Source organism: Dipodomys spectabilis, unplaced genomic scaffold (assembly GCF_019054845.1).
Source record: "Dipodomys spectabilis isolate Male_0828 unplaced genomic scaffold, ASM1905484v1 ptg000002l, whole genome shotgun sequence".
Lineage (NCBI taxonomy): Eukaryota > Metazoa > Chordata > Mammalia > Rodentia > Heteromyidae > Dipodomys > Dipodomys spectabilis.
Window position 1 is genome coordinate 49,738,950 of NW_024870679.1, and position 23,792 is coordinate 49,762,741.

The 23,792-nt window shown below is 43.3% G+C and overlaps 2 protein-coding genes across 2 annotated transcripts; both read right to left on the minus strand.

Moving 5' to 3' along the window:
- Nucleotides 1-1,141: 1,141 nt before the first annotated feature.
- On the minus strand, nt 1,142-2,119 carry LOC122103850 (olfactory receptor 2A5-like). The gene has a single exon (XM_042674541.1). The coding sequence runs from the start codon at nt 2,117-2,119 to the stop codon at nt 1,142-1,144; it is 978 nt and encodes a 325-aa protein (XP_042530475.1).
- Nucleotides 2,120-12,723: 10,604 nt separating this feature from the next.
- On the minus strand, nt 12,724-13,662 carry LOC122109255 (olfactory receptor 13-like). Its single transcript, XM_042681501.1, has one exon. The coding sequence runs from the start codon at nt 13,660-13,662 to the stop codon at nt 12,724-12,726; it is 939 nt and encodes a 312-aa protein (XP_042537435.1).
- Nucleotides 13,663-23,792: the final 10,130 nt, after the last annotated feature.

The window sequence follows — 23,792 nt, forward strand, 5'->3', positions numbered from 1 at the left end:
ATTCCCCGCTCGCCAACCCCAAGATCTCAATTAAGCAAAGACTAAGATCCAAGGCTTTGGTAGCAAAGGAAATTTAAGAGTAAGTCAGTTATGGAAACCTCTCCTTGTAAATAAGTCTGGGTACCCTGGAGCCACAGTTGGGGCAGATAGAAATAGGAGAGGGGTTCATGAAAGTGAAGAAGGCCTGAAGGCTGACGTGGGGGAAGATTTCAGACTTCAAGGATAAGGCTGAAGTTGGGGGCAGGGGCGGGGCGGGGGAATCACTCGACAACTATCTATTGAGAAGTTAATATTGCATTGTACAATGCTGTTTGCTTAGGCTTCAGAATCCTGGTAAGGAAGAGCTAAAGCTCCCAAGAAGGCTTTGACCTCAAGGATTTGAACCCATGGTTGTTACTTGGAGTCCGAAATCTCTCTAACTTTCCTCAATACCACCACATTCACTCTCCATTGGCTGCATGAGAGTTACAGGACATACAAGATAGTTACGAGTCTGGGCTTTACAACTAGGCTCCCTGGGTTTCAATCTCAGCTGGGTTATTTTTTACCTTAGTGACATTTGGAAATTTAACTTCCTTGTGTCTCTCTTTTTTATTTAGCTTTTTATAAAAATTAATTTTTATTCATATACACTGGCTGTACAAGGAAGAGTTTCGTTGGGGTGCTTCCACAATGCGTATAATGCACCTCAATCAAACTCATCTTCATCACTCGCCTTCATCCTCTTCCCTTCTTCTTAGAGTAATTTTGATAGATTTTATTGTCTTATTTTTACATTTGCATATAAAGTAAAGCAATCACACATAGGCATTTCAGATTATCTCTACAAAAGAGATAATACCTTGAGAGGTACTGTACAAATTAAAATAATAATAAATACATTATCACCCAGACACGGTGTCACACACCTATATCCTTAGCTAATCAGGAGGTTAACGTAGAAGAACTACTTAAGCCCATGAATTCAAGATCCACCTGAACAACATAGCAAGACTCCTCTCATAAAGGACATAGAAAGCCTTTAGACAGTGACTGTCATAGAGAAAGAGCACAATAAAGTTAGCCATTATTATTTAGGAGTGAAATTGTATATGATGTACATAATAGGCCAGAGGCACCGAAGACATTTATGGTCTATGGTCTATTGCACATTCTCACTCACTCCAATCAATTTTAAGAAAGCCCTCTTCACATCCTTATTCCGGAGGCTATAAATAATAGGGTTAAGGAAGGCAGAGATGACATTGTAGAATAAGGCCAACTTCTTGTCATCTTCTGGGGAGGCCTCAGAACCAGGCCTCATATACATGATCATGCATGGAATACAGAACATAGTGACCACAGTGATGTGTGAGGCACAGGTGGAGAAGGCCTTTATTCGCCCTTGGGTAGAACGGATCCTTAGAATAGACATGAAGATCCGGATGTACGAGGCCAGGATGAGGGATAATGGAATCAGAAGCAAGATGAAACCCAAGATAAAGTCCACTTGGTCATTGAGGGATGTATCTGCACAGGCCAACTTCAAGACAGCAGGAATTTCACAGAAGAAGTGATTGATCTCATTGGGGCCACAGTAGGGCAGATCCATGGCAAAGACAGTGTAGACAAGGGCACAGATGAGACCGCAAAGAGCTGAGCTGACTGCCAGGAGGATACACAGAGTTTGGCTCATCTGGACTCCATAGTGGAGTGGATAGCATATGGCAACATACCTGTCATAGGCCATAGCTGTAAAGATCCAGGTCTCAGTGATGCCTAGCATCAGAAAAACGTACATCTGAACCACACACCCGACGTAAGAGATGGTCTTACTCTTGCTTGCTAGGTGGACCAACATCTGGGGCACAGTGGTGGTGGCATAGCTGAGATCCAGCAGGGACAGGATACTGAGGAAGAAGTACATGGGTGTGTGGAGTCGTGCATCTACTCTGATCAGGGTAACAATAAGCCCATTGCCCAGGACTGTAAATAAGTAGAGGAAGAGGAAGAAGAAGAAAAGGATCCAGTTGGTCCTGGGATTTCTGGAGAAGCCCAAGAGGATAAACTCAGTTACAGAGCTGTGATTCTTCCAGTCTCGACTGTGCAAAACCTTCCTTCTGAGGAAAGAAGAGGCCATGATCCTAGTGCTTTTGCAGTCTCTGTGGGAGAAGACTACAAGATCCAGAGATGCAGAGGCTGAAGCCAAAATAGTTATCTATTTCCACACCCAGGAAGCATCCTGTCCAAATTGGCGTAGAATAGCTACAGATGGATTCTACCAAAGAGTTGGTTTGTCTAGCCCTAGCAAAATTCCCAAGGTTCCTGTGACTTGAATTATCTAGAGTAGTAGTCTTAACACATGCATGTGCCTCAAACATTTATCCAAAGGATGGGATGTATTTACTTGGAAATGAAGTGCCTATGTGTCCTAGAATTCTTAAAAACCAATACAGACAGAATCCACAGCTACGCTGCTCACAGGAGAAGGTTGAGTGGCAAATTGGGGATGGATCTTCATGTTGGTCTGGACTCAACTTCATTACTAGGTTAGCAGTGTAGATAACAGAACATGCTATTGACCAGTCCTTTTTTCTTTATTGAATACCATCCCCTGGGTGTGGATCTTTTCCAGACCCTAAAGAAGAAACACTCATTTATTAAATGGCGCTATATGAAGTGATCCGGTGAGTTCAGCAACCCAATTTTCCTTTCTGCAAAACCAGGCATCCAAAGTTGAAAATCAATAAAAGTAACAGAATCAGGACTTGAACTCAAGCTCATGGTTTTTTTTTTTGTTTGCTTTTTGCTTGTGTGTGTGTGTGTGTGTGTGTGTGTGTATTACCACACTAAGCTACAATTTGTCTCCCAAACCACCAAATTTCATAAAGGGTTTAGCAGGATGCTGGGTACTGCATAGGCCCCCTTTAGGTGACATTATGCAAGAAAATAAAGTTGTGCTTTGGTCTATTGATACTTTAGATGATGGAAAGTACCAATTTCACAACATTGAAATTTCCTAAATCTTTTTTGTCCCCTAGTCCTGGGGTTTGAACTCAAGACCTGGACTCTGTCCCTGAGCCTCTCTGTGCTCAGGGCTAGCTCTCTACCACTTGAGCCACAGCACCACTTCCGGCTTTTTCTGTTTATGTGGTACTGAGGAATCCTACCCAGGTCCTCATGCATACTAGGCAAGCAGTCTACCACTAAGCCATATCCCCAGGCCAAAATTTCCTAAATCTTGTATCCAGATTTCAACATATGAGATATTTACCAATTCAAGTAAAAAATACTACATAAGACCATGGACAGGATTCGGCCTCATATGGATAAGAAAATTGACATTAATGTTCCTGTTAGAAGAAAAACTTTGTAATCTAGAAGTTAGAAGGATCTAAGTTTGAAGCCTCACTCTCATTGTGAATTCAACCTAGGCTTCCAGTGTTAACTGTATGCTAAGAAACTTGGCATCTAGCTCCTTCCTAGATCTCTTAATTAATCTAATTGCACGCTTGATATTTATCTCCATGTTGTCTAACAAGCAAATTATACTTAACATTTTCTATCATCAAGCTTCTGGTCTCCTGGAAACCTATTCCTCCCAGTCTTTCTTAACTTAGTTAACTGCAATTTTGTCCTGGGAGGTGGCTAACATGAAAAAGAACCTCAAAGTCTTTCCAACTTTTTTCCTTTTCTCATCCCCCATTTATAATCGATCAGTAGATACTGATGGTTCTTTTGAAAGATACACATATATATGCATATATATATTCCTAAATATGTACTATTTTCTAAGATATGTATGTTCTGTTCTCTGAGCTCGCTCAGAAAATACATATGTATCAGAAAATACCACTTCTCACCATCGCCACCATTACCTCAATTGCAGGTCATCATTTTCTCTTTCCAGAAGTATCATAACATTCTTAACCTTCCTCTCCTTCCTCACAGTCTTTCCTTAGTGTAGTCACTATAGTGATTTGAGAAATCACAATCATGTTAAGTAGCATGTAGAGTGATCGTGTCAATCACTGATCATGCCAATCCAGTGGCTTCTTGTACTATTCAGAAGACAAGCCAAGGACGGGCTTGTAAGGGGTCCTTACTCCTGCTCCTTACTTCTCTGTCTGCTCCAGCTGTACAGCCTTTTGCTGTCTCTCACTCCAGGCATGCCCCTACTTTAGAACTTTTTGAGCTTTCTATGTTCACTGTTGGAAATTCTTTCTCCCTATTTCTTTATGGTCTACGTCCTCTCTGATGTAAGCTTCCCAAGGAAGACTTGTGTCTTTTGACCATCTTGTCTGAAATGGGACAGCTCTATACTCCCTAGCCCTGCCTCCTGTTTTCTTTTCCTCTACCATTCAGCTTCTTTCTAATGGAATATATAATTAAAATTCTTTTCAGTTGACCTCATAAGAATTCAGGATTCTTTTGGTCTTTTTGATTCATCATGTTACTAGACTTTAGAACAGTGACTGGTATTTCATAGGTGTGTATAAATGAGCTGAGTCTTAGGGCTGCCACCCAGTGGTCAGTTACCTTGTACCAAGAAACTACCCTTGGTACTGAACTTTTTTTTGGGGGGGGGGGTGTCCGGTCATGGGGCCTGAACTCTGGGCCTGGGCACTGTCCCTCAGCTCTTCAGCTCAAAGCTAGCGCTCTACCACTTGAGCCACAGCGCCACTTCCGCCTTTTTTTCTTTTTTGCTTATGTGGTACTGAGGAATTGAACCCAGGGCCTCATGCATGCAAAGCAAGCGATCTACCACTGAGCCACCTTCCCAGCCCCTTGGTACTGAACTTTGCTTCTTATACAGCTAGCCACTGTGCTTACCTGTTCTGGGGCTTTTCCTTGTATTTATAATGCTCTCAACAGAGTGCTCTCTCTCTCTCTCTCTCTCTCTCTCTCTCTCACTCTCTTTTTCTCTCTCTCGCCCCTCCCCTCTCTGTCTGCCTGTCATTTTTTTTGTTTGAAGAACTGAAGGTTTTTCACTTACTAAGACAAGTGCTCTATGACTGTGGCTCTATGAACCATACCACCAGCCCTTATGTTGCGTTGATTAACTTTTTGGATAGGATTTCACTGGTTTTTGTTTTTGTTTTTGTCAGTTCTGGAGCTTGAATTCTGGGCCTGAGTGCTATCCCTCAGCTCTTCAGCTCAAGGCTGCTTCTCTACCACTTGAGCCACAGTGCTACTTCCAGTTTTCTGGTGGTTTATTGGAGGTAAGTATCTCATGGACTTTCCTGGGCTAAGATCCTCAGATCTTAGCCTCCTGAGTAGCTAGGATTACAGGCATGAGCCACCAGTGTCCAGAGGTTTCCTGTTTTTCGCCTTGGGCTAGCCTCAGTAGAGGCTCTGAGGTCAAAGAACAATTAGGTTTGGAAACCTAACCCAGCCATGTACCAACAGCACAAACTAAAGAAAATCACTTAACCTCAGCAAACCACTTTTCCATCATCCATAAAACAGAGAATGATGCACATATGGAAGGTTTTGTGAACATGAAATGGGATTTCAGATGCCTGCCACACTGTAGCAATAAACATCAGTGCTAGTATTAAGTTATTCTTCTCACTGACATGTCCTACCTTGTTTCTCCTTGTGGTAAAATTCAAACCATCTAAGTCCTCTGTGATTTCTTTTCTTCCTATGGTCTCTGTTTGTACCTTGAAGATATTTCTGTGACAGCCCACACCTTTACCAATACAAACTGTAGTCTAAAATGCCCTTCAGATGGAGAGCCTTACATTTTCATCTTTCTATCTCCATTTCTAGGCACAGGGAATGGTTAGGCTTAGTACATATTGGATTAATGACTCTAGGAGGCTACAAGGCAGACACCTCGTGATTTCCCCATCACTTCCACTTTCAAAACTACTTTAGAGTGTTCCTTGTGCATTTATTTCTACCAGCCTAGTCACACCCATCACAACTAAAATCTTCTCCTTGGAGATTTGCTAACTGAAATGAGCAAATAGGTAGAAATTAGGAGAAATTAAATCAATAACATATGGTTAGTTCTTATCTTTTTCCAATGAGCTGCTCTTCTAGTCTAAGTATGGGTTGTATGAGATGGAATTAAGTTGGGGAGGTACATCTTCATTGAGTACTTACCATGGGACAGTCAATAGGGTAATGGATAAAAGCATCAGCAATAGGATTAGACCTGTATTCAAGGCCTGCTCTCACCACTAATTAGCAGAGTGACTCTGGACAAGATGCCAAACTCTGTATATCTATATAACCTTCTAGAAATCAGTGATACCAGTAACACCCATCTCAAAAGGTGGCTGGGATGGTTCACTGAAATATTACATATAAAGTTGCTTCACTCTCTGCATATAACAGTGTTCAAAAAAAGAAGTATCTGGGTGCTGGTGGCTCATGCCTGTTATCCTAGCTACTCAGGAAGCTGAGATCTGAGGGTTGCCATTCAAAGCCAGCCCAGGCAGGAAAGTCCATGAGATTCTTGTCTCCAAATGACCACTAGAAAGCCAGAACTGGAGCTGTAACTCAAAGTAGTAGAGTGCTAGCCTTGAGCAAAAGAGCTCAGGGATAGCATCCAGGCCAAGTTTAAATCTCATGACTGATTAAAGAAGAGAGAGAAAGAGAGAGTAGTTTTTTGCTGCTATATTGTTTTCTCCTCATGAGTCTTTTAAAATTTAGGAATTTTTAGATAAAAGGGACTTGAGACAGAGAGAGTAACTTGCCTGATTGTTGCACAGCTTTAAAAATAAAAACACTTTCCAGTTCTGCTGTTCGCCAAAGACCTTTCTTCACTGGGCCCTGCTATTCCAGCACCATTCAGCACAGGTATTATAGGGTCAGAGTGACACCACAGTGATGACTGGCAGTGTACTGTGGGCACAACCTTCTCAGCAGGATCATCTTACCAATGCTGCCAGCCTGCTCCCAGCTCTTGTACACACCCCTCCTGCATACCTGTGTCTTACGCAGTTTTAGTATCCTGATCCTGAGTTATAAGAGGCTCTTACTTCAGCCTCTCTCTAGAAGCTGCTACATCTGAGGCAGCTCCCTGGGAGATCCTCTGGTGGATGTCTTGGTGAGACTCATAGGTATCAGGGACCCAAGAGTCCCTCCAGGGTACATCCAAATAGGATCCCAATGTCACCCTTGGGAGTCTCCCAGTCCTGAGGGATTCCACTACTCAAGAGAAGGTTTAGTCACGAGGGGAGCAATCATGACACAGAACAGAGTTATTTGTGTCTAAAAGGAAACCTATGGTTTGTATAGGAGGTAACTAGAACTCCAAGAAGGGTGTGGAAATTGGTCCTGTACTTCAGACCTCCATTTTGTCACTGGAGGGAGGGTATGAGATCAAGGAGGACAACCCCAGGAACTAAGTGGCAGCTGCTCGCCTGGCTTGTCTAGGTCTTGCACAGAAAGAAGGCTGAAATTCCTTTCCCAAAATCACACTTTTGAGATAGGGAAACAGGTTCAGGGTTCAGAAACAATGAAAGAAAGTTGCACAAGCAGAACTAGGCCTAGAAGTTGGGCATCTTCTGCTCATGATTGTGGTGTTTTCTTACCTATCCAGTTGTTGGTGTATCCTACTGAGGGCTAAGATGGTTCAACCTTGCCTTTGCCGCTTCCCCTTTCTCTCCTTCCACTTTTAGCATTTTTATACGTCTTAGGAAAATGTCTTCACTTCTCCATCCTCATTGAGTAAAACACAAATTACACAAGTGAGGTGGGTATTAGGAGTGGGGTCAGCAAATGATAAGAGATGATGTTGAAGAAATAACCAGGACCAGAGCATGGAGGATCTTGTAGGCCAGCCCAAAGTCTATAATATCAAGGGCATCAAGGAGACTGTTCAAGAAAGTAACTTGGCACATTGAGATTCTGGAGCTGGATCACAGTGGCTCCCGACAGTCAATTGTACTTATGTCTTTCCAGTGTTGTGATTGGTGACACCATATTGGCAGCTTGAAATTGACCATGGTGAGAATAGTTCCATCAACCTAGTTCTTTCTTCTTATTTTATTTCTTTTTTCCTTTTGTCTTTGATTCTGGTACCCTACAAAAACATATTTGCAAAAAACATATTTGGACCTGGGAAAAGTTCAGTGAAGTTAATTCAAGCCCAGAGAGACAAAGAACACGTGTAGAAGTTAGATCTAATTTAGAAACATATATGGAAATATATACAGGGTTGTATGTGTATGTCTAGGTGTATGTTGTATGTATAGGTCTTTATCTGATTTGGGGAAGGAGCGGAGAATAACAAAATGCTGAAAGAAGGACAAAGGATGACGGATTGCAACAACGATACTCACAAGACACTATGTCAGAAATGAACTTTACAACTTGGCTTGGTGGGGGACGGGGTGGGGGGAGGGGAGAGTGGGGAGGAAAGGGATAATGGGAGAACCACAAAGGAGTGAGTAACATTTGACAAGGAATGTACTCATTATTACTCATATAACTATAACCCCTCTGTACAGCATCTTTACAATAAAATAAAAAAAATCAGATCCACTCCTTCAAGGTGTGAGACTTCAGGTCTCAGTTAATAAAATGGTGTTGGTCCATCTAAAAAAAAAAAGAATTGGCAAAGTCTACAAGTCAGAGATTTTGTCTAGAATGATAGTTAAATATTTGCCAATATACCTTTAGGTGAGCATGAGTGTTTTTAAAAGATTAGTTTGCTAATAACATTGGAAAGAAGGCCAGTTGGAGGTTATGAAAATAGTCGGATGAGGGATTATTAGGCTGAAACTTGCTCTAGTGGCTTCCATCCTACACCAAGCCTTATTCCACAATGGTGGATCCACGGCCTTTATTCTCGAAACAAGTCATTCAAAGTAATTATACAAAAGGGTTTGAATTCAACATATCAGTTTATGAGTGCAGTGCATAGTGATCAAGACCATTCCCTCTCACCATTCTCCCCATCTCTCCCCTCCAATTCCCTCAATTCTCCTAGTTTAATTTTCACATACACACAGTGCCTATTATGACTGCATTCTCTGATCCTTCCTCCCTTCATTCACCAAGCCCCTCCTTTTGATCTCACCCTCTACCTTCAGTACCAGCTTCTTGATATTAGTTTTGTTAGACTATAAGTTAGTTGATCAAAGGAGTTATACCATTGGAAATCTCCCCTGCATTTCTCATACTTTAATAGTTTGTGTACATACACATACAACCCTGTATATGTTTCCATATATGTTTATAAATTAGATCTAACTTCTACATGTGTTCTTTGTCTCTCTGGGCTTGAATTAACTTTACTGAACTTTTCCCAGGTCCAAATATCTGATTTTTGCAAATGACATTATATTTTTCATCTTGATGGATAAGTAAAACTGCATTGTATGTATATATGCCATATATTCTTGATTCATTTGCCCATTAAAGGGCATCTGGGCTGTTTCCATAATAATGTGGCTCTGGTGAACAATGCAGCAATGAACATGGTTTACTATATGCCCAAGAGTGGTATCACTGGATCTGACATAGTCTTGTCTCCCTGACACTGCTGCTTTTTACATTCCAGAGTCCAGGTAGCTGACTGAAGGACTCAACCTTTGGAAAGTTTAATGAGAACATAATGAAGGCCCCCATCCCTATCTGTCAGGAGGTGTTTTCCAAGGACAGAAAGTTCTTTACTTAGTTCTGAAGGACAAAGATGAGGAAAAGTAGAGTCAGAGAGGAGAGCAACACAGAACAGAACAAAACAGACCTTACTCCTCATATGTCCATAGTGAGGCCTCAGGCCCTGTGTGTGAGTTCTCAGAGCACCCTTTCCTGCTCTCACTTAGCTCCCACCCTTAAGTCCCCCGTTATCTCTGTCACTGGTCCTGCAATTTTCTCTCAGTTATAGTTCCACCGAGAAATCAGTTGTGAATTTTAGGCTTCTACAGGCTGAATCAGGCCAGGGAGGAAAGGAAGAGATTGCAACATGGAAATTGTTAAAGGTATCTCTGGCACCTGAAGGACTATCAATATAGGATGAAGGGAAATACAGTAATAAGAACCAGGATCTGGCCCTGGGAAGGAGTGTTGTAACTAGCCAGAGAGATGCCTCAGGCTGAATGTTGGTTCCATCATCCTGCAGTCTTTGCATGTACCAGCAAGGGGAGGGGAACCTACAGTCCTGGAAATCCTGGTGGCACCAATGATGTGGTCTCTTCCATTCTGATGGAGGAGTGGCCAGATTGCAGTGGGGAGCGGAGAACAGGGAACTAGACAGAAGGGCTGGAAGGAGGAGTCATGACACAGATGGAGGAGTAATAAGAAAGGGGACCAAAATGAACTGGAAGGAGCCTGGGAAGAACTGGACCAGTCAACCTTTAAGGTGGGGTAACGGGCAGAAGTGGTTAGAGGAGGAAATGAAGTATGGCAGAAGCCAGTTGGGCAGGCTGTACTGGAGTCTAGACTTCTGCCTGGAAGACTTGAGGATTAGGGGAGGAAGGTAGATCAGATGACAGAGGAGGGGGAGGAGGAGGATGGAGTTGAGATGGGACAATTCCAGCAGGCTTTTTGACCATCTTTTCCTCTGAAAGAAGTCCTAACTTCTTGCTTCACCCAAATCAAGCTGAGGGAGCTTGAGGCAGACCTGGCCCAGCATCTGTCTCACACATCACCCCATGCATCATCCATGAGTGCATGCCCATCATGAGCATCTACCTCACCCTTCGGGTCCAGTGAGCGGGCCCCCACCCTCTAGTGCCCAGCCTTAGAGAGTCCATGGGAAGAGCTGAGAGAAGAGTGGGCGGTAAATGTTCATTGTCCCCTTGGGGCAGCATGCAGTGTTGTCCCTCAGTAGACCAACATTGGCCAAAAGGACAGGCTAGAGCTAAGGGCTTGGGACCTGGGAGAGATGGCCTGAGGCAGGAACTGGGAGAAAGGGGAAGAAGTCCATGCCCCAGTATATTTTCCTAAGGCCTCTCCCATCCTTTAGGATGGTGCATGAAAAGAGGTAGGTGGAGATGTCCTTTGCATTTTTCCAAGGACAAGGACATTATGACCAGGGAGGGCTCATCCTTGGCAGACAGTAGGTGACAGAGCAGGTGGGACTAGAACTTGGGCTAAAGGAGAGAGACTAGGAGGAATCACAAGTAGCACAGTGGGCTGACAGACAGCTGGACATATCTGTGCTGCACAGGATCTAGGTGCTTTGAATCAGAGCTTTGTATCCTATAGCTTATGTCTTGGAATCTCGGGTCCCATGCTTTGTTGCCTAACTCTTGTTTTTTAAACTTTGTCTTTTGTTATTGTAGAGTTGATACACAAGGGGTTACAATCACATGTATCAGGCAATGAGTAATGAGCACAATTCTTTTTGAACCATGTCTCCCCTTCTGTCGCTCTCTCTGTCTTCCCCCCGTTCCTACTCACAAGATATCCAGTTCATTTTTGATAGTATCTAGTGCCTATGCTCTTTGAAAAAAATAAGTTATTATTAATTTTAAAGAAGAGTGGACCCTATTATGATGTTTCATTATATGCTTTATATGATGTATTTCATTATATTTACTTCCCATCCTCCTGTCTTGTAGCCCCCCTTCCCCCTTCCCTACCGTTGTCCACCTTTCTGTTACCACTTGACAGTCCCTTGCCAGATGAAAAATTCTGTGTAATGTCACTGATGTTTTCTTTGCTGTGCAGAAGATTTTTAACTCAATGAAATCCCATTTGTCAATTCTTGCTTTTATTTCTTGAGTTCCTGGAGTGAGTCCTAGTTGGAAACTCACTGCAGTCAGGAAACAGACTATAGGGAACACAGGAAAGGACCAGGGCAAGATGTAGCTCCCAAGAATACACCCACAGTGACCTACTTCCATCAACGAGGCCCTTCTCCTACTTTTCACCACCTCCCAATGATGCTACCATTTTATGACTCCTTCAAAGTATTAATCCATTGATTTGGTCAGAGTCCTCAGAATCCAATCACTTCCCAAATGCCCATCTGCTGGCAACCAAGTCCCAAATACATGAACATGTAGGGGACATTACATATTCACACCATAACAAAAGCAACAGCAGAAGTCAAGTGTATGTGGAGAAAAGGGATGGGGTAACCTGAGGTGAGTCAGAGGAGCTGGATTGCCATCAAGTTATCTTAAGCCCTCTCAAGTTATGTCATCAGCATATCTGAAACTTATTCCTCCTTTTGTGCAAGGAATTCTCCAAGTCAGTGCCCTGTCCTTGTATCTCGCTTGTCTAATAATATGTTGTTTCCAGAGGGTAGAGAATCTTTCTCAAGATTCAGCCACAGGACATAAACCAAACTCCTTCAAGGTTCAAAACCCTAGGACAAAAGACAACAAAAGGACTTATGTGCCCAGAAGGCGTTTCCTCCTGTCCTGATCCTTCAACTCAATAATGGGTGATTCCCAAAAGACTTGTCTAGAAAGCTGGGCACCGGTGGCTCATGCCTGTAATTCTAGCTACTCAGGAAGCTGAGATCTGAGGGCTGCAGTTCAAAACCAGCCTGGGCAAGAAAGTCTATGTACTCTTATCTCCGATTAACCACTAGAAAACCAGAAGTGGCACTGTGGCTCAAATGGTAGAATGTTCACCTTCAACTAAAGAGCTGAGGGACAGCGCCCAGGCCCAGAGTTCAAGCCCCATGACCAACCAAAAACAGAAAAAAGACGTGTTTAGAGTTGTGTTGAGGAACAGAAGGGGATTGTGCACTGGTGCTGCCGAGTCATATGATTGAGTGTTTAGGGCAATCTGTCATGAGTCTTGTTTCTCTGTCCTTTCAGGGCTTTATTCTGGAGCCCTTCCCAATCTTGTCACCTTGAAGAAAGCCCTCTTCACATCCTTGTTCCGGAGGCTGTAGATGATGGGGTTAAGGAAAGCAGAGATGACATTGTAGAGCAAAGCCAGCTTCTTGTCCTCTTCTGGGGAGGCCTTAGAACCTGGCTTCATGTACATGACCATGGCTGGCACACAGAACATAGTGACCACGGTAACGTGGGAGGCACAGGTGGAGAAGGCTTTCATTTGTCCCTGTGGTGAACGGATCTTCAAGATGGCCATGAAGATGTTGACATAAATGACAAGGATAAGGGACAGTGGGATTAGTATGACACTAAAACCAAGGATGAAGTCTACATGGTCATTGACTGAGGTGTCAGCACAAGCCAGCTTTAAGACAGCAGGGACTTCGCAGAAGAAGTGATTGATTTTGTTGGGGCCACAGTAGGGGAGACGCATGGCAAAGATGGTGTAGATAAGAGCGGAGGTGACTCCCCAGAGTCCACAGAAAATTACCATTGCCCCACACAGGCATGGGCTCATGATGACCTTGTACCTGAGTGGGTGGCAGATGGCCACATACTTGTCTATCGACATAATGGCAAACAGCCAAGACTCTGTGACACCTAGCACCAAGAAAATGTACATTTGGGCCACACAGCTAGAAAAAGGGATGCTCTTCTTTTGGCTGGCCAGATGTGCCAACATCTGGGGCACAGTTGTGGTGGTGTAGCCCAGGTCTAATATGGAAAGGGTGCCAATGAAGAAGTACATGGGAGTGTGAAGACGTGAGTCCAGACAGATGAGGATGGTGATCAAGCCATTGCCCAGAAGAATCAGCAAGTAGAGCATCAGAAAGACCGAGAAGAGCAGAGGTGTGGTCGTGGGACTCAGAGAGAAGCCCAAAAGGATGAATTCTGTCACAAAAGTCTGGTTGGGCTCTTGCATTGTGCTCTACATCTCAATGAAAGAGAAAGGCACTAATTCAGACTATGAACTACCTAAGTTATGCTCTAGAGCTGAGGTTGCTATTAAGGTCAGGTGGTGGTCAGTGTCCACTTATGGTGAAACATTATGATAACTTCTCTCAATTAGACAGCCCATTTTTACCTGATCTTGGCATCTAGTACCACTATCAAGAAATTTATAAGGAGAACTTCACACCTAATATTGGCTCAGCCTCAAATCCAGCAGCAGTTCCTCATCTCCACCTGTTTTCCTCAACTATGAAATGAAAACACTGGGCAGACTGATTGCTAATTCCAATTAATATCCTCTTCTTTTTTTGTTTTTTTTTGTTTTTTTGGGTCCGGTCGTGGGGCCTGAACTCTGGGCCTGGGCGCTGTCCCTCAGCTCTTCAGCTCAAGGCTAGCGCTCTACACTTGAGCCACAGCGCCACTTCCGGCTTTTTTCTTATGTGGTGCTGAGGAATCGAACCCAGGGCCTCGAGCATGCAATGCAAGCGCTCTACCACTGAGCCACCTTCCCAGCCCCAGTATCCTCTTCTTAGTAAACCACTTACATTTCTTTCATTCATCCAGGTATTTGGAGATAAATTTTGGTCTACAGACTCTACAAAATTTGACAGATTTCAGATACCCTAGACAGGGAAATAAGTTTACTTTTCACTTTAACTTTACCCTCAGTCTGTCCATAGTCCAAGATGGCTCTTTGACTACCCACTCACCCCATCTCAGGCCACAGAGTATTGGAAGAAACATTGATTTATCACCTTGGCTCTATAACTTATGGATCAAGCATTAAATTTCTCCCAAACCTTCAAGACTGTATCCACACATGCTAAATGGGAATAAATTGTCCTGGTTACAGGTTTGCTGCAAGAAGTCAGTGATATTTTGGCATAAAGATCATTCCACGGAAGATCTAACATATGTAGATGTTTAATAACTATTAACTGCATGTTTGGTGATAGTACTGGGGCTTGAACCTGTGTTCAAGCCTTGCACTCTCGTCTGGCTTGTGCTCTACCACTTGAGCCACACCTCCACTTCTGGCTTTTTGCTGGTTAATTGGAGATAAGAATCTCACAAACTTTTCTGCTCAGGCTGGCTTTGAAGTGAAATCCTGAGATCCTAGCTTTTCAAGTAGCTAGTATTACAGGTGTGAGCCACTGGCACTCAGCTTAACTGCCGCATGCAAGTCCTAGGGCTGGAACTTAGGGTTTGGGCACTTGTCCCTGAGCCTTTTTTTGGTTTCAAGGCTAGCATTCCACCTCTTGAGCTACAGCTTCACTTCTGACCTTTTGATAGATAGTTCATTGGAGAGATAAGCCTCATGGATTTTCCTGCCCACACTGTCTTCAAACTGCAATCGCAATCCTCAGATCTCAGCTTCCTGGGTAACTAGGATTACAGGCATGGCTCATACCTGGTTTGGCTGCATTTTTCATTTCTTTCTGTACACAAGCCTGGGATTCAAGGTCAAGGTACACAGCAAACATCCTGACAAGTCACAAATCAAGGTGTGGTAGAGACAGCTGGTTAATCCTGGCTCTGACTTCACAGCTCTGTGACTTCAGCTGTTAGCACACATCTCTAGGACTGTTTCCTTAGTTACAAAATAGAGATCAAAATATCTTCTTTAAAAGCCACTTTATTCCTAGGAAGAAGCAGTTCAAGGATGTCAGAATATTCTACCTTGGGACCTAGACTAGGAAAATACACTGCTACTTCTCACTTCTCGTTTTTTCACATAGAGCCAGGCAGTGGGATTTTCCATCAAGATCTGATGTTGAGGAGTGTTTCTCCTGCTTGAATGATGAGGACAGGCTGAGGTCACCAGGGACAGTTGTCTACAAACCAACAAAGTGAGTCCTCAAATGCTGTTTCTTAGCAAGGTCCTTCACATCAAGACACTCAGGCTCACCCCTCCCTGACTCTTCTAAGCCTATACAAAGCAACTGGGGAAAAGCCGCCCAACTCCAAGGCATGGAAAACAGAAAGCCCACATGAGGAAGAAGAGGAAACACCATCATTATCTCATAAGAGATAATGATGCACCTTTGTTTGAGCCAAATTTACAGGATTCAGATTTGGGACTGTGACTTATTGACAAAATACCCTGTCATTCATTCTCTTTGAGACGCATGGTGACTCAGTGAGAAGCATAGGGTAGAAACGATCCATCACCTCCATCTTACAGATTTGGAAACTGAGATCCAGAGAAGAACTGTATGGGAGAAAAGGGATCTCATTCATGATCAGTAATTAGAGTTTCCCATGCACAGCAAAACCATAGCTAACCAGAACTCAACTCCTCTGGGCCCTCAATTTACCACAACGTTCTTTTGTCTTTTGAGTTTTAGGTGGCGAAAGGCAAATCATGAGGGAAAAGAATCTTGTGTTGGGTTTAGTTTAATTATATGTATTATATATGTCAATGAATAAACACATAGAGAACAAGAGTAAGAGAATGAGAAAGAGAGAAGGAGAGAGAGTGAAGCTGATAGTATCTGGGAGATCAACTCAGCCAGACCAGAGAGAAGTAGGAAGACTCCTTAGTTTCTGTCTCATCCCCTATCATTCCCTGTGTCCCATTGGTCCTCAAGTCCCATGGCTGCCACCTCCAGAATGTCACCACCTCCAGAATGTCTCCTACATTCACCCATCCCTCTTCAAGCCCACTGCCAACATTCAGATCAGACCCTAAGCATCTCCCTCACCTGCTCTCAATTCAGTTCTCCAACTGGACCCTTGTACAACCCATTCTCTGCACTAGCCTTCAGAGTGCTCCTTCCTTCCTTCCTTCCTTCCTCTCTTTCTTCCCCACTCTCTTTCTTTTCCTTCCTTTTCTTTTGCAAGTCCTGAGTCTTATACTCGGGGCACTGTCCCTGAGCTGCTTCTGCTCAAGGCAGTACCCTACCACTTGAACCACAGCACCACTTCTGGCTTTTTCCTGTGATTTAACTGGAGGTAAGAATCTCACAGACTTTCCTTCCTGGGATGGCTTCAAACTGCATTCCTCAGACCTCAGCCTCCTGAGTAGCTAGGATGACAGATATGAGTCACCGGTGCCTGGCTTCAGAATGCACTTTCAAAAACAAAAATCTGACCGAGCCACATTTTGTTGGCTCATTTGATCACAGGGAAAAGTCTAAGAGGGTTAGACTAGCACCCTGACCTCACTCCTTCCCTTGGCTTGGATCCCCACATGTCCAGGCTGTTGGTGTGTGCCATCCCTTACAGAGATGATCAGTGGCTGCAAGGTCTGGCATAGAAAGCCTCTCCATAGCCCAGGATGTTATACCCAGAGTGGAAAGGCAGGATGGGTACATAGAAAACAGTTGACTGTCCTGCTCGAAAACTCACTCCACACTGTTTTCTTGCTCACCTTCCAGGCTTATAGCTGACAGTGGATCCTCAATGGAAAGTCAATCAGCAATGCAGGAAAGGGGCCAAGAAGGCACCCCAATAACCAGGTTGCAGGGCCTTCTTGGTCAAATTCCTTGAGTTTCCAGCTCACTATCACCAATCTGGAGACTCATGCCTAGAAGGAAGATAAATGTGATCCACCTGGGGAGCCTATCAAGTCCTGCTCACAACAGAGCCAGTTGTTCAAATGATGGAATGAGGCTGGTCTCAGTATCCCTTAGTCAAGTCTGGTCATTCCATACCTCAACCCTATCAAACTGACTATATCTGAAAAGTCTTATAGTCCTGGTTCCTATAACTTACAGCAACCTATAAATAGAGGGTTCCTTATCCCATTTTACCCAGGCTTCTAATGCCCAGGTGATAATTCAATGCTATCACTTTATCCATTCAGCCTTAGGGCATTAGGGATAAAACATGGGTGGACTGTCTGCCCAGCACGCTTGTTCTTGGTTCCCTGCCAGTAACATGCTCCTCTGCAGAAGTAAACTTTGCCCTGCCATTTCTTTCTGTATCCTCAGAGCAGAAGCTGAACGGAAGGAGACAGGAGGAGGCGAAATTGTGTCCAAAAACAAGACTGTGAGACTGAGGCAGGGAGCAGTGCTTTACTTAAAGACCTTACCTGCAAACACATTATATACCAATGCCTGGGCCTTGTTCATCACTCTCATAGGCATCTCACATCCTTTGCTGCTATTACAGCACACAAATTCTCTTCAGACAACTCTATTCCCATCCTTAGCCAATATTAATCAGGTCAGACACCTAGTATTGGGTAGTAGTATATTTGTCAGCTTCTTTTTTTTCCAGTCATGTCATATTTTATTTTTAATAATGCATTCTTTTCATATTTTATTTTATACCATGCATTTCAAATTCTCAAGACAAAATGGATTTTTATTTGATTCAAATAAAATCTGCAACTGTATTTAAAAAAATGATTTAAAATAAATAGCCCACATTCATGGGTTGGAAGACTTACTACTGCTAATATTTCAATATTACTTACTATTTCTTGTATTTCAATATTTGATAGGGATTCCATTAAATGTGTAGAATCTCATGAAATCTTGTTTTGCAGAGATTATTTTTAAACCTATCTTATAATTCATATAGAATCTCAAATCATCCTTAGTAGCCAACACAATATTGTTAAATAAAAACAAAGTTGGAAATATCACATTTCCCCATTTCAAAACTTATTAGAAAACTATACTAATCAAAACAGTGCAGTAAAAAGCAAACAAAAAACATAGCTGGATGCCAGGGTAATCCTAGCTACTCAGGAGGCTGAGATCTGAGGATCATGGTGAAGCCAGCATGGGCAGGAAAGTCCATGAAACTCTTCTCTCCAATTGATCTTTGTCAGCTTCTTAATCTCCAATGCTGTTGCCCCCATAAATACTCCTCAACCTATTGTATCACCTTACTTCAAACCAGCAGCCTTCCTGGCCACTTCAAACCCACAGCTTCCTTGAGCACTGCAAACAGAGGTTGCCTGCAGAGTAAGATGCTTCCCCAGGTCCCCAATTATGGTCTTACTCCTTACCCCATACCAAAGTAGTCAGTCCCAATACTCTACAGAACCTCAACCTGGGAAGAGTCTGGTCAGAGTGGCTGAGGCTGAGCAGGAGTCCAGAGCCAGCAGACTCTAGGTCTTGCTTTTGTCTGTTCTGGGTCCCATTTACCTCCCTGAACTGTCAGTGACAGATTGGCTCCAGAAAACTTCAAAGGTGCACCAAACTTAGGAGTCTCTGTCAGAACACCTTCCTCCTCTACAATCTTGTTGCCATAGGATGCTCCAATGCTGTTCACATACTCCTTAGATAGGGAACTTACTCTTTCTCTAGGTGTCTGTAAAAAGGATCAGGGAAGAATAGATACCTGTCCTTCTGACATTAAAAAAAAAGTTTACTAAAGCACTCAACTTTCCCATATTCTGCTCCTCAACCTTCCTACCGCCAAGTTCACTCACTCTCTAATCTCCTCTGGAATCATCAATCTACATTATAGTATGGCATCCCTTACCTGTTTTAAACTCTTAGGAAGGTCTGGGCAGCTGTCTGAGTCTCTTCTCTTGATAAGCCCTTCTAGTCTGATCATGCTCATAATTCCCAAGCTGGATCTTGGCCTCCGCCCAACATTTCTAATCTAAGACAGCAGCCCCAGCAGACTCCTCTCTTGGCAGCCGCAGGGACTACCTCTTTCGCTCAGTGCCTAGTGGCTCCCAAGAACAACCTCGGGGGAAGCAACTGTTACAGTGGAAGAGCCCAAGACGACTTGTCACACTGTTTTGGTCACTGTGACCCAGGTACCCAGGCAAGTCACATAGCTTCCTAGAGCCAGTGTCTCCTCTCTAAATTGGAGTGATGGTCCCCATATCATAATTATACTTGTGATTTTTGAGTACCATTATGCATCAAGCATTTGATATATATTCCAAATCTCTTCAGTATTATTATTCCAATTTCACAAACACAGACTTGTGTGTCTTGTCTTGGGGCATTTACACGGCTTGTATAGAGTTGAGATCATGAGCATGGTTTTGCCTGATACAAAATAGGATCCTAGGGCAGGGAATGTGGTAGAGTGTGGGCCTAGCATGCATGAGGCCCTAGGTTCAATTCCTTGGTACTACATAAACAAAAAAATAAAATAAAATAAAAAATAACAAAAAAGATCAAACCAGTACAACCATCATGTACAAGACAGATCAGGGGCAAGGAGCCATGAGGACTCTTGGATTACATAGAAGGACAAAATTGTATGTGGAAGTATAGGGGAATGTAGTCAACTAGTAGACTCTAGAGCCAAGAATAATTTGGAGGGACAGGAAGCTCTTCTGGGGCTTTTGGGAAATACACATTTTCCTAGGGATTCTGAAAGAAGAGGGAAAATAACATATTTATTGAACACTTTCTATTGCCAGACACTTCCCATGCAGAATTTTACTTAATGACCCCACAAGTCTTGAGCGCGTGGTTTCTTTATAGATAAAGACACTGACAATCAGAGGTCAAATGATTTCCTCAGGGTCAACTGTCTATTTAAGGGAGTTTAGATCCGGTCTGACTGCCCATTGCCTTCACCGTACTCTGCTTGGGGAGTGGGACCACTCAAGCTTCTATCTCACAGAGTCTGCCATCATCTCTCTGACTCCTGGGTTGCCTACAGAATGCACCCCCCCCCCCAACCCTGCCCCAAGCCAGACCCTAGCCTTTCCAGGAATCCCAAGTTATTCTTGAGGTTTTCACCTGAACTGCCAGTGATAGACGTAAGCAAGAAACAGAAAATCCTACTTCTCAGTATGGAGGTTCCACTGTGGATTCCTTATGGCTGAGATAACTCCTACTGGATTATTCCCTATTCTTGACAAAGAATCAATGTTTCTTAAGAAAGTTAATAAACACAGAAAAGAAAGAAGGTTAATAAACACAGAAAAAAGAAAAAAAGTACCCTTTAGTTCCATAACCACAAGGAAAATTTCCATTATGACTTTTCATTTCTTATTAGCATATATTATTTGTACAAAGGGGTTTCATTGCAACATTTCCACATATGCATTTCCACATATGTACCCTGATCAAACTCATCCTATCCTCAGCTTCATCCCTAACCCCTCTACTTAGAACAAGTTGGACAGATTCTATTATTCTATTTTCATGCATGTGTATGTGTATAGACTAACCATACCCCCCCACATACATACTTTCTCATTTCTCCCTCTCCCCTCCAATTATATCCACCCCAAAACAGAATCTGTTTTAAATTCCTATCACTCATTGTTTTAATTTTGTTTTTTCTTTTTAGATTTTTAAATAATTTTTTCTAAAATAGTGTACAAGGGAGCTCTAGTTTAATGTGTCCATCTATGTGTCCTATGCTTCTTGACCAAAGTCTCTACTTCCATCATTCCCCCTCTTCCTGTGTCCCCATGTCATTCATTTTTTTGTCAGTTGTGGGACACTGTCTCTGAGTCTTTTTGTGCTCAAGATTAGTGTTCTGCCATTGAGCCACAGCTCCACTTCTGATTTTCTGGTGGTTAATTGTAGATAAGAGTCTCATGGCGACTTTTCTGCCCTGGCTGGCTTTGAATGGTGATCCTCAGATCTCAGCCTCCTGAGTAGCTAGGATTACAGGCATAAGCCACCAGTGCCCCGTGTTTGTCATTCATTTTTAAAGACTAAATTCCACATAGAAGATATGATTATGCCCGTTTATGCTCCTCTCTGAATTTTTTCTACAACTAAACAATAGTGTATATTTTCCCTTACTTGGTTAATAGCACATTTGACATTTGATATTGTTGTGACAGATGCTAGTTTTGTTGGCTATACATTCATTCCTACTCCCCTTTGTGTGAATAGAATCATGTTCTTACTGAGAAAATTTGCTTTGGGCAACAATACATCATAAATACTCCAGGCTCAAACAACCTTGTTTCTGCTTTTTTCCATAGTCACTTTTAGATATGGAACTTGGTTTTGAATAACACTCATGAAGAATCCTACTAAGGAGGATTTTGTAAAAATGTTTGTTTCCCTACCAAAAGGGCTAGAGTAACCATGACCTCACCCCATCCCTCCAATCCTGTTTCCGTAGTAGCTGCTCACTTATTGTCAGGATGGAGTTTTTCATTGGCTGTGCCATTCTATGTACAGATCCTTGTGCTAAGCATTATACCTGCACCTCCTTAACTCTTATAGCATTATTTTCCTTTGTAAACAGGATGAAAGTGAGGTCAAAAGAAATGGAAAGTGATTTGCTCAAGATCATATTGCTAAGAAGTGATAGAGCCAGCATTTAACCCATAGGCTGTCTGGCTTTTTCCTTTTCTGTGTCACATAATGAGGCTCTATATACTCTGTGGATTAAGAATTTCAGTTTATGACTTTTTTTGGCCTGTCCTGGGGCTTGAACTAAGGGCCTGAGCGCTGTCCCTGAGCTTCTTTTGCTCAAGGCTAACACTCTACCACTTGAGCCACAGAGCTATTTCTGGCATTTTCTGTTTATGTAGTGCTGAGGAATCAAACTCAGGGCTTCATGCATGCTAGGCAAGCACTCTACCACTAAGCTATATTTCCAGTCCTCAAAAACTCTCATTTAGGGAAGAGTAAAAAGCAAACCAATAATTGAGAGAGAAAACATATTAAAATATATGACCATCTACACATCATCTATCACATATGTCCTGCTAAAGGTTTCCCCATATCAGATAGCTGCCACGCTTATGAACTAGGAAGCCATAGAATGTCCAGACTTGACCTTTAAGATTACCTACTCTTGTTAAGACCCTTCAAGTTACCAGAACTTGTCCAATTTTCCCCCTCAGTTCCCATCCACTGACTAAAGCCTTACTCTTGCAAGCAGATGGCCTTTTACCACTACATCATCTGCATTTCTCACCACTGACCTTTACCAGGGTGGAAGTGTTTTCCATTGGCTTTACGTCCACCAGTACCGGTGTAATGGAACCAGATACCTTATTAGCAGAATTTATGTTTTCTATAGTCAAGCCTTAGCTTTACCTCCATGAGGTGTCTAGTCTTGGGTAAGATCTAGGGACATGAAAGGCATGCAGAAGTATGTTGGAAAGAAACAAAACATCGTCCTAGAATCAAATGAGGATGTGGCAATTCAGCCCAGGAACCCTCTCTTCTTAAATTTCAGAAGGAGTTTTCATCCTCAATCAGAAACTTCTAAAGATTGCCCAGCTTGCTAGCTCCAGGGACCATGCCCCCAAACCATCTTAGGGGCATTAGACTTCCTGGCTGTGTCTTTCATCCTGCCCAGTCTCAGTGTGGCACTTACCAGCCTGGAGAAGAAATTCTCCAGAGCTTTTCAGGGCCTGGAACTCCAGTCTCCAATCCCATTTTGATACAAAGGGGACCCCTGGGACTGTGGACTGGAAGTCCCTCCCTTCAGAGCTGCTCTGGGTCTAGCAGCTTAAGAGAGGTGCAGCTCTCCCCAGCAGAGCCACCCTGCTGGGCAGAGGAGGATGGACCACTTCCTCCAGTGCCACCTGCCCAGAATCCAGAGAAAACCAGGCTGTCTCTGCAGGGGTGGAGGAAGCTACTCAGGCAAAGAACACGCTGTCATTCATAGGTGACTGGGGGGGATGGATTGTGGGGAGGTTGCTGCCCTGGACATCCCCAAGAATGGACAAAGGGGTCATAGTCTGTCTGTCCCACTCACTGGGGAGGAGGAACAAGAATCTGTCCTTGTTAGGCAAGAATCAGTCTCCAGCTCTTTCCCAGAACATGGCTTGAGGTTCCCCAGAGGGGAACCCTAATAAGGCATCCTCACCCTTCTTCTCTACTAGAAGCACAGAGACTGGGAAGGGACAGCCAGTGTTGGCAGGTGGAAGAAGTAGAGTGGCCAGGGTGAAAAGCTTGCCTAGCAAGAAGGCTTGATGTGACTCTTTTCCCAGGTGCCTTTGTGGGTACACGGCAGAGTACAGTGGGTAAGGATCTGGCAGGCTATGCAGCTAGAGATCCAGGTTCTAGTCCTGATTCTGCTATTTATTAATTTAGTGGAGAACAGAAAAGAACCTGGTCTTAGCAAAGAAAACTAGCACTGGAACAAAGCTCTAAAAACTGCCGGTGGGGAGCAGGTGAGGCTCCTCTGCATTTTTCCCCAAGTGAACACAATTGTGAACCTAAAGAATCTTATTTATAAATAAGCCCT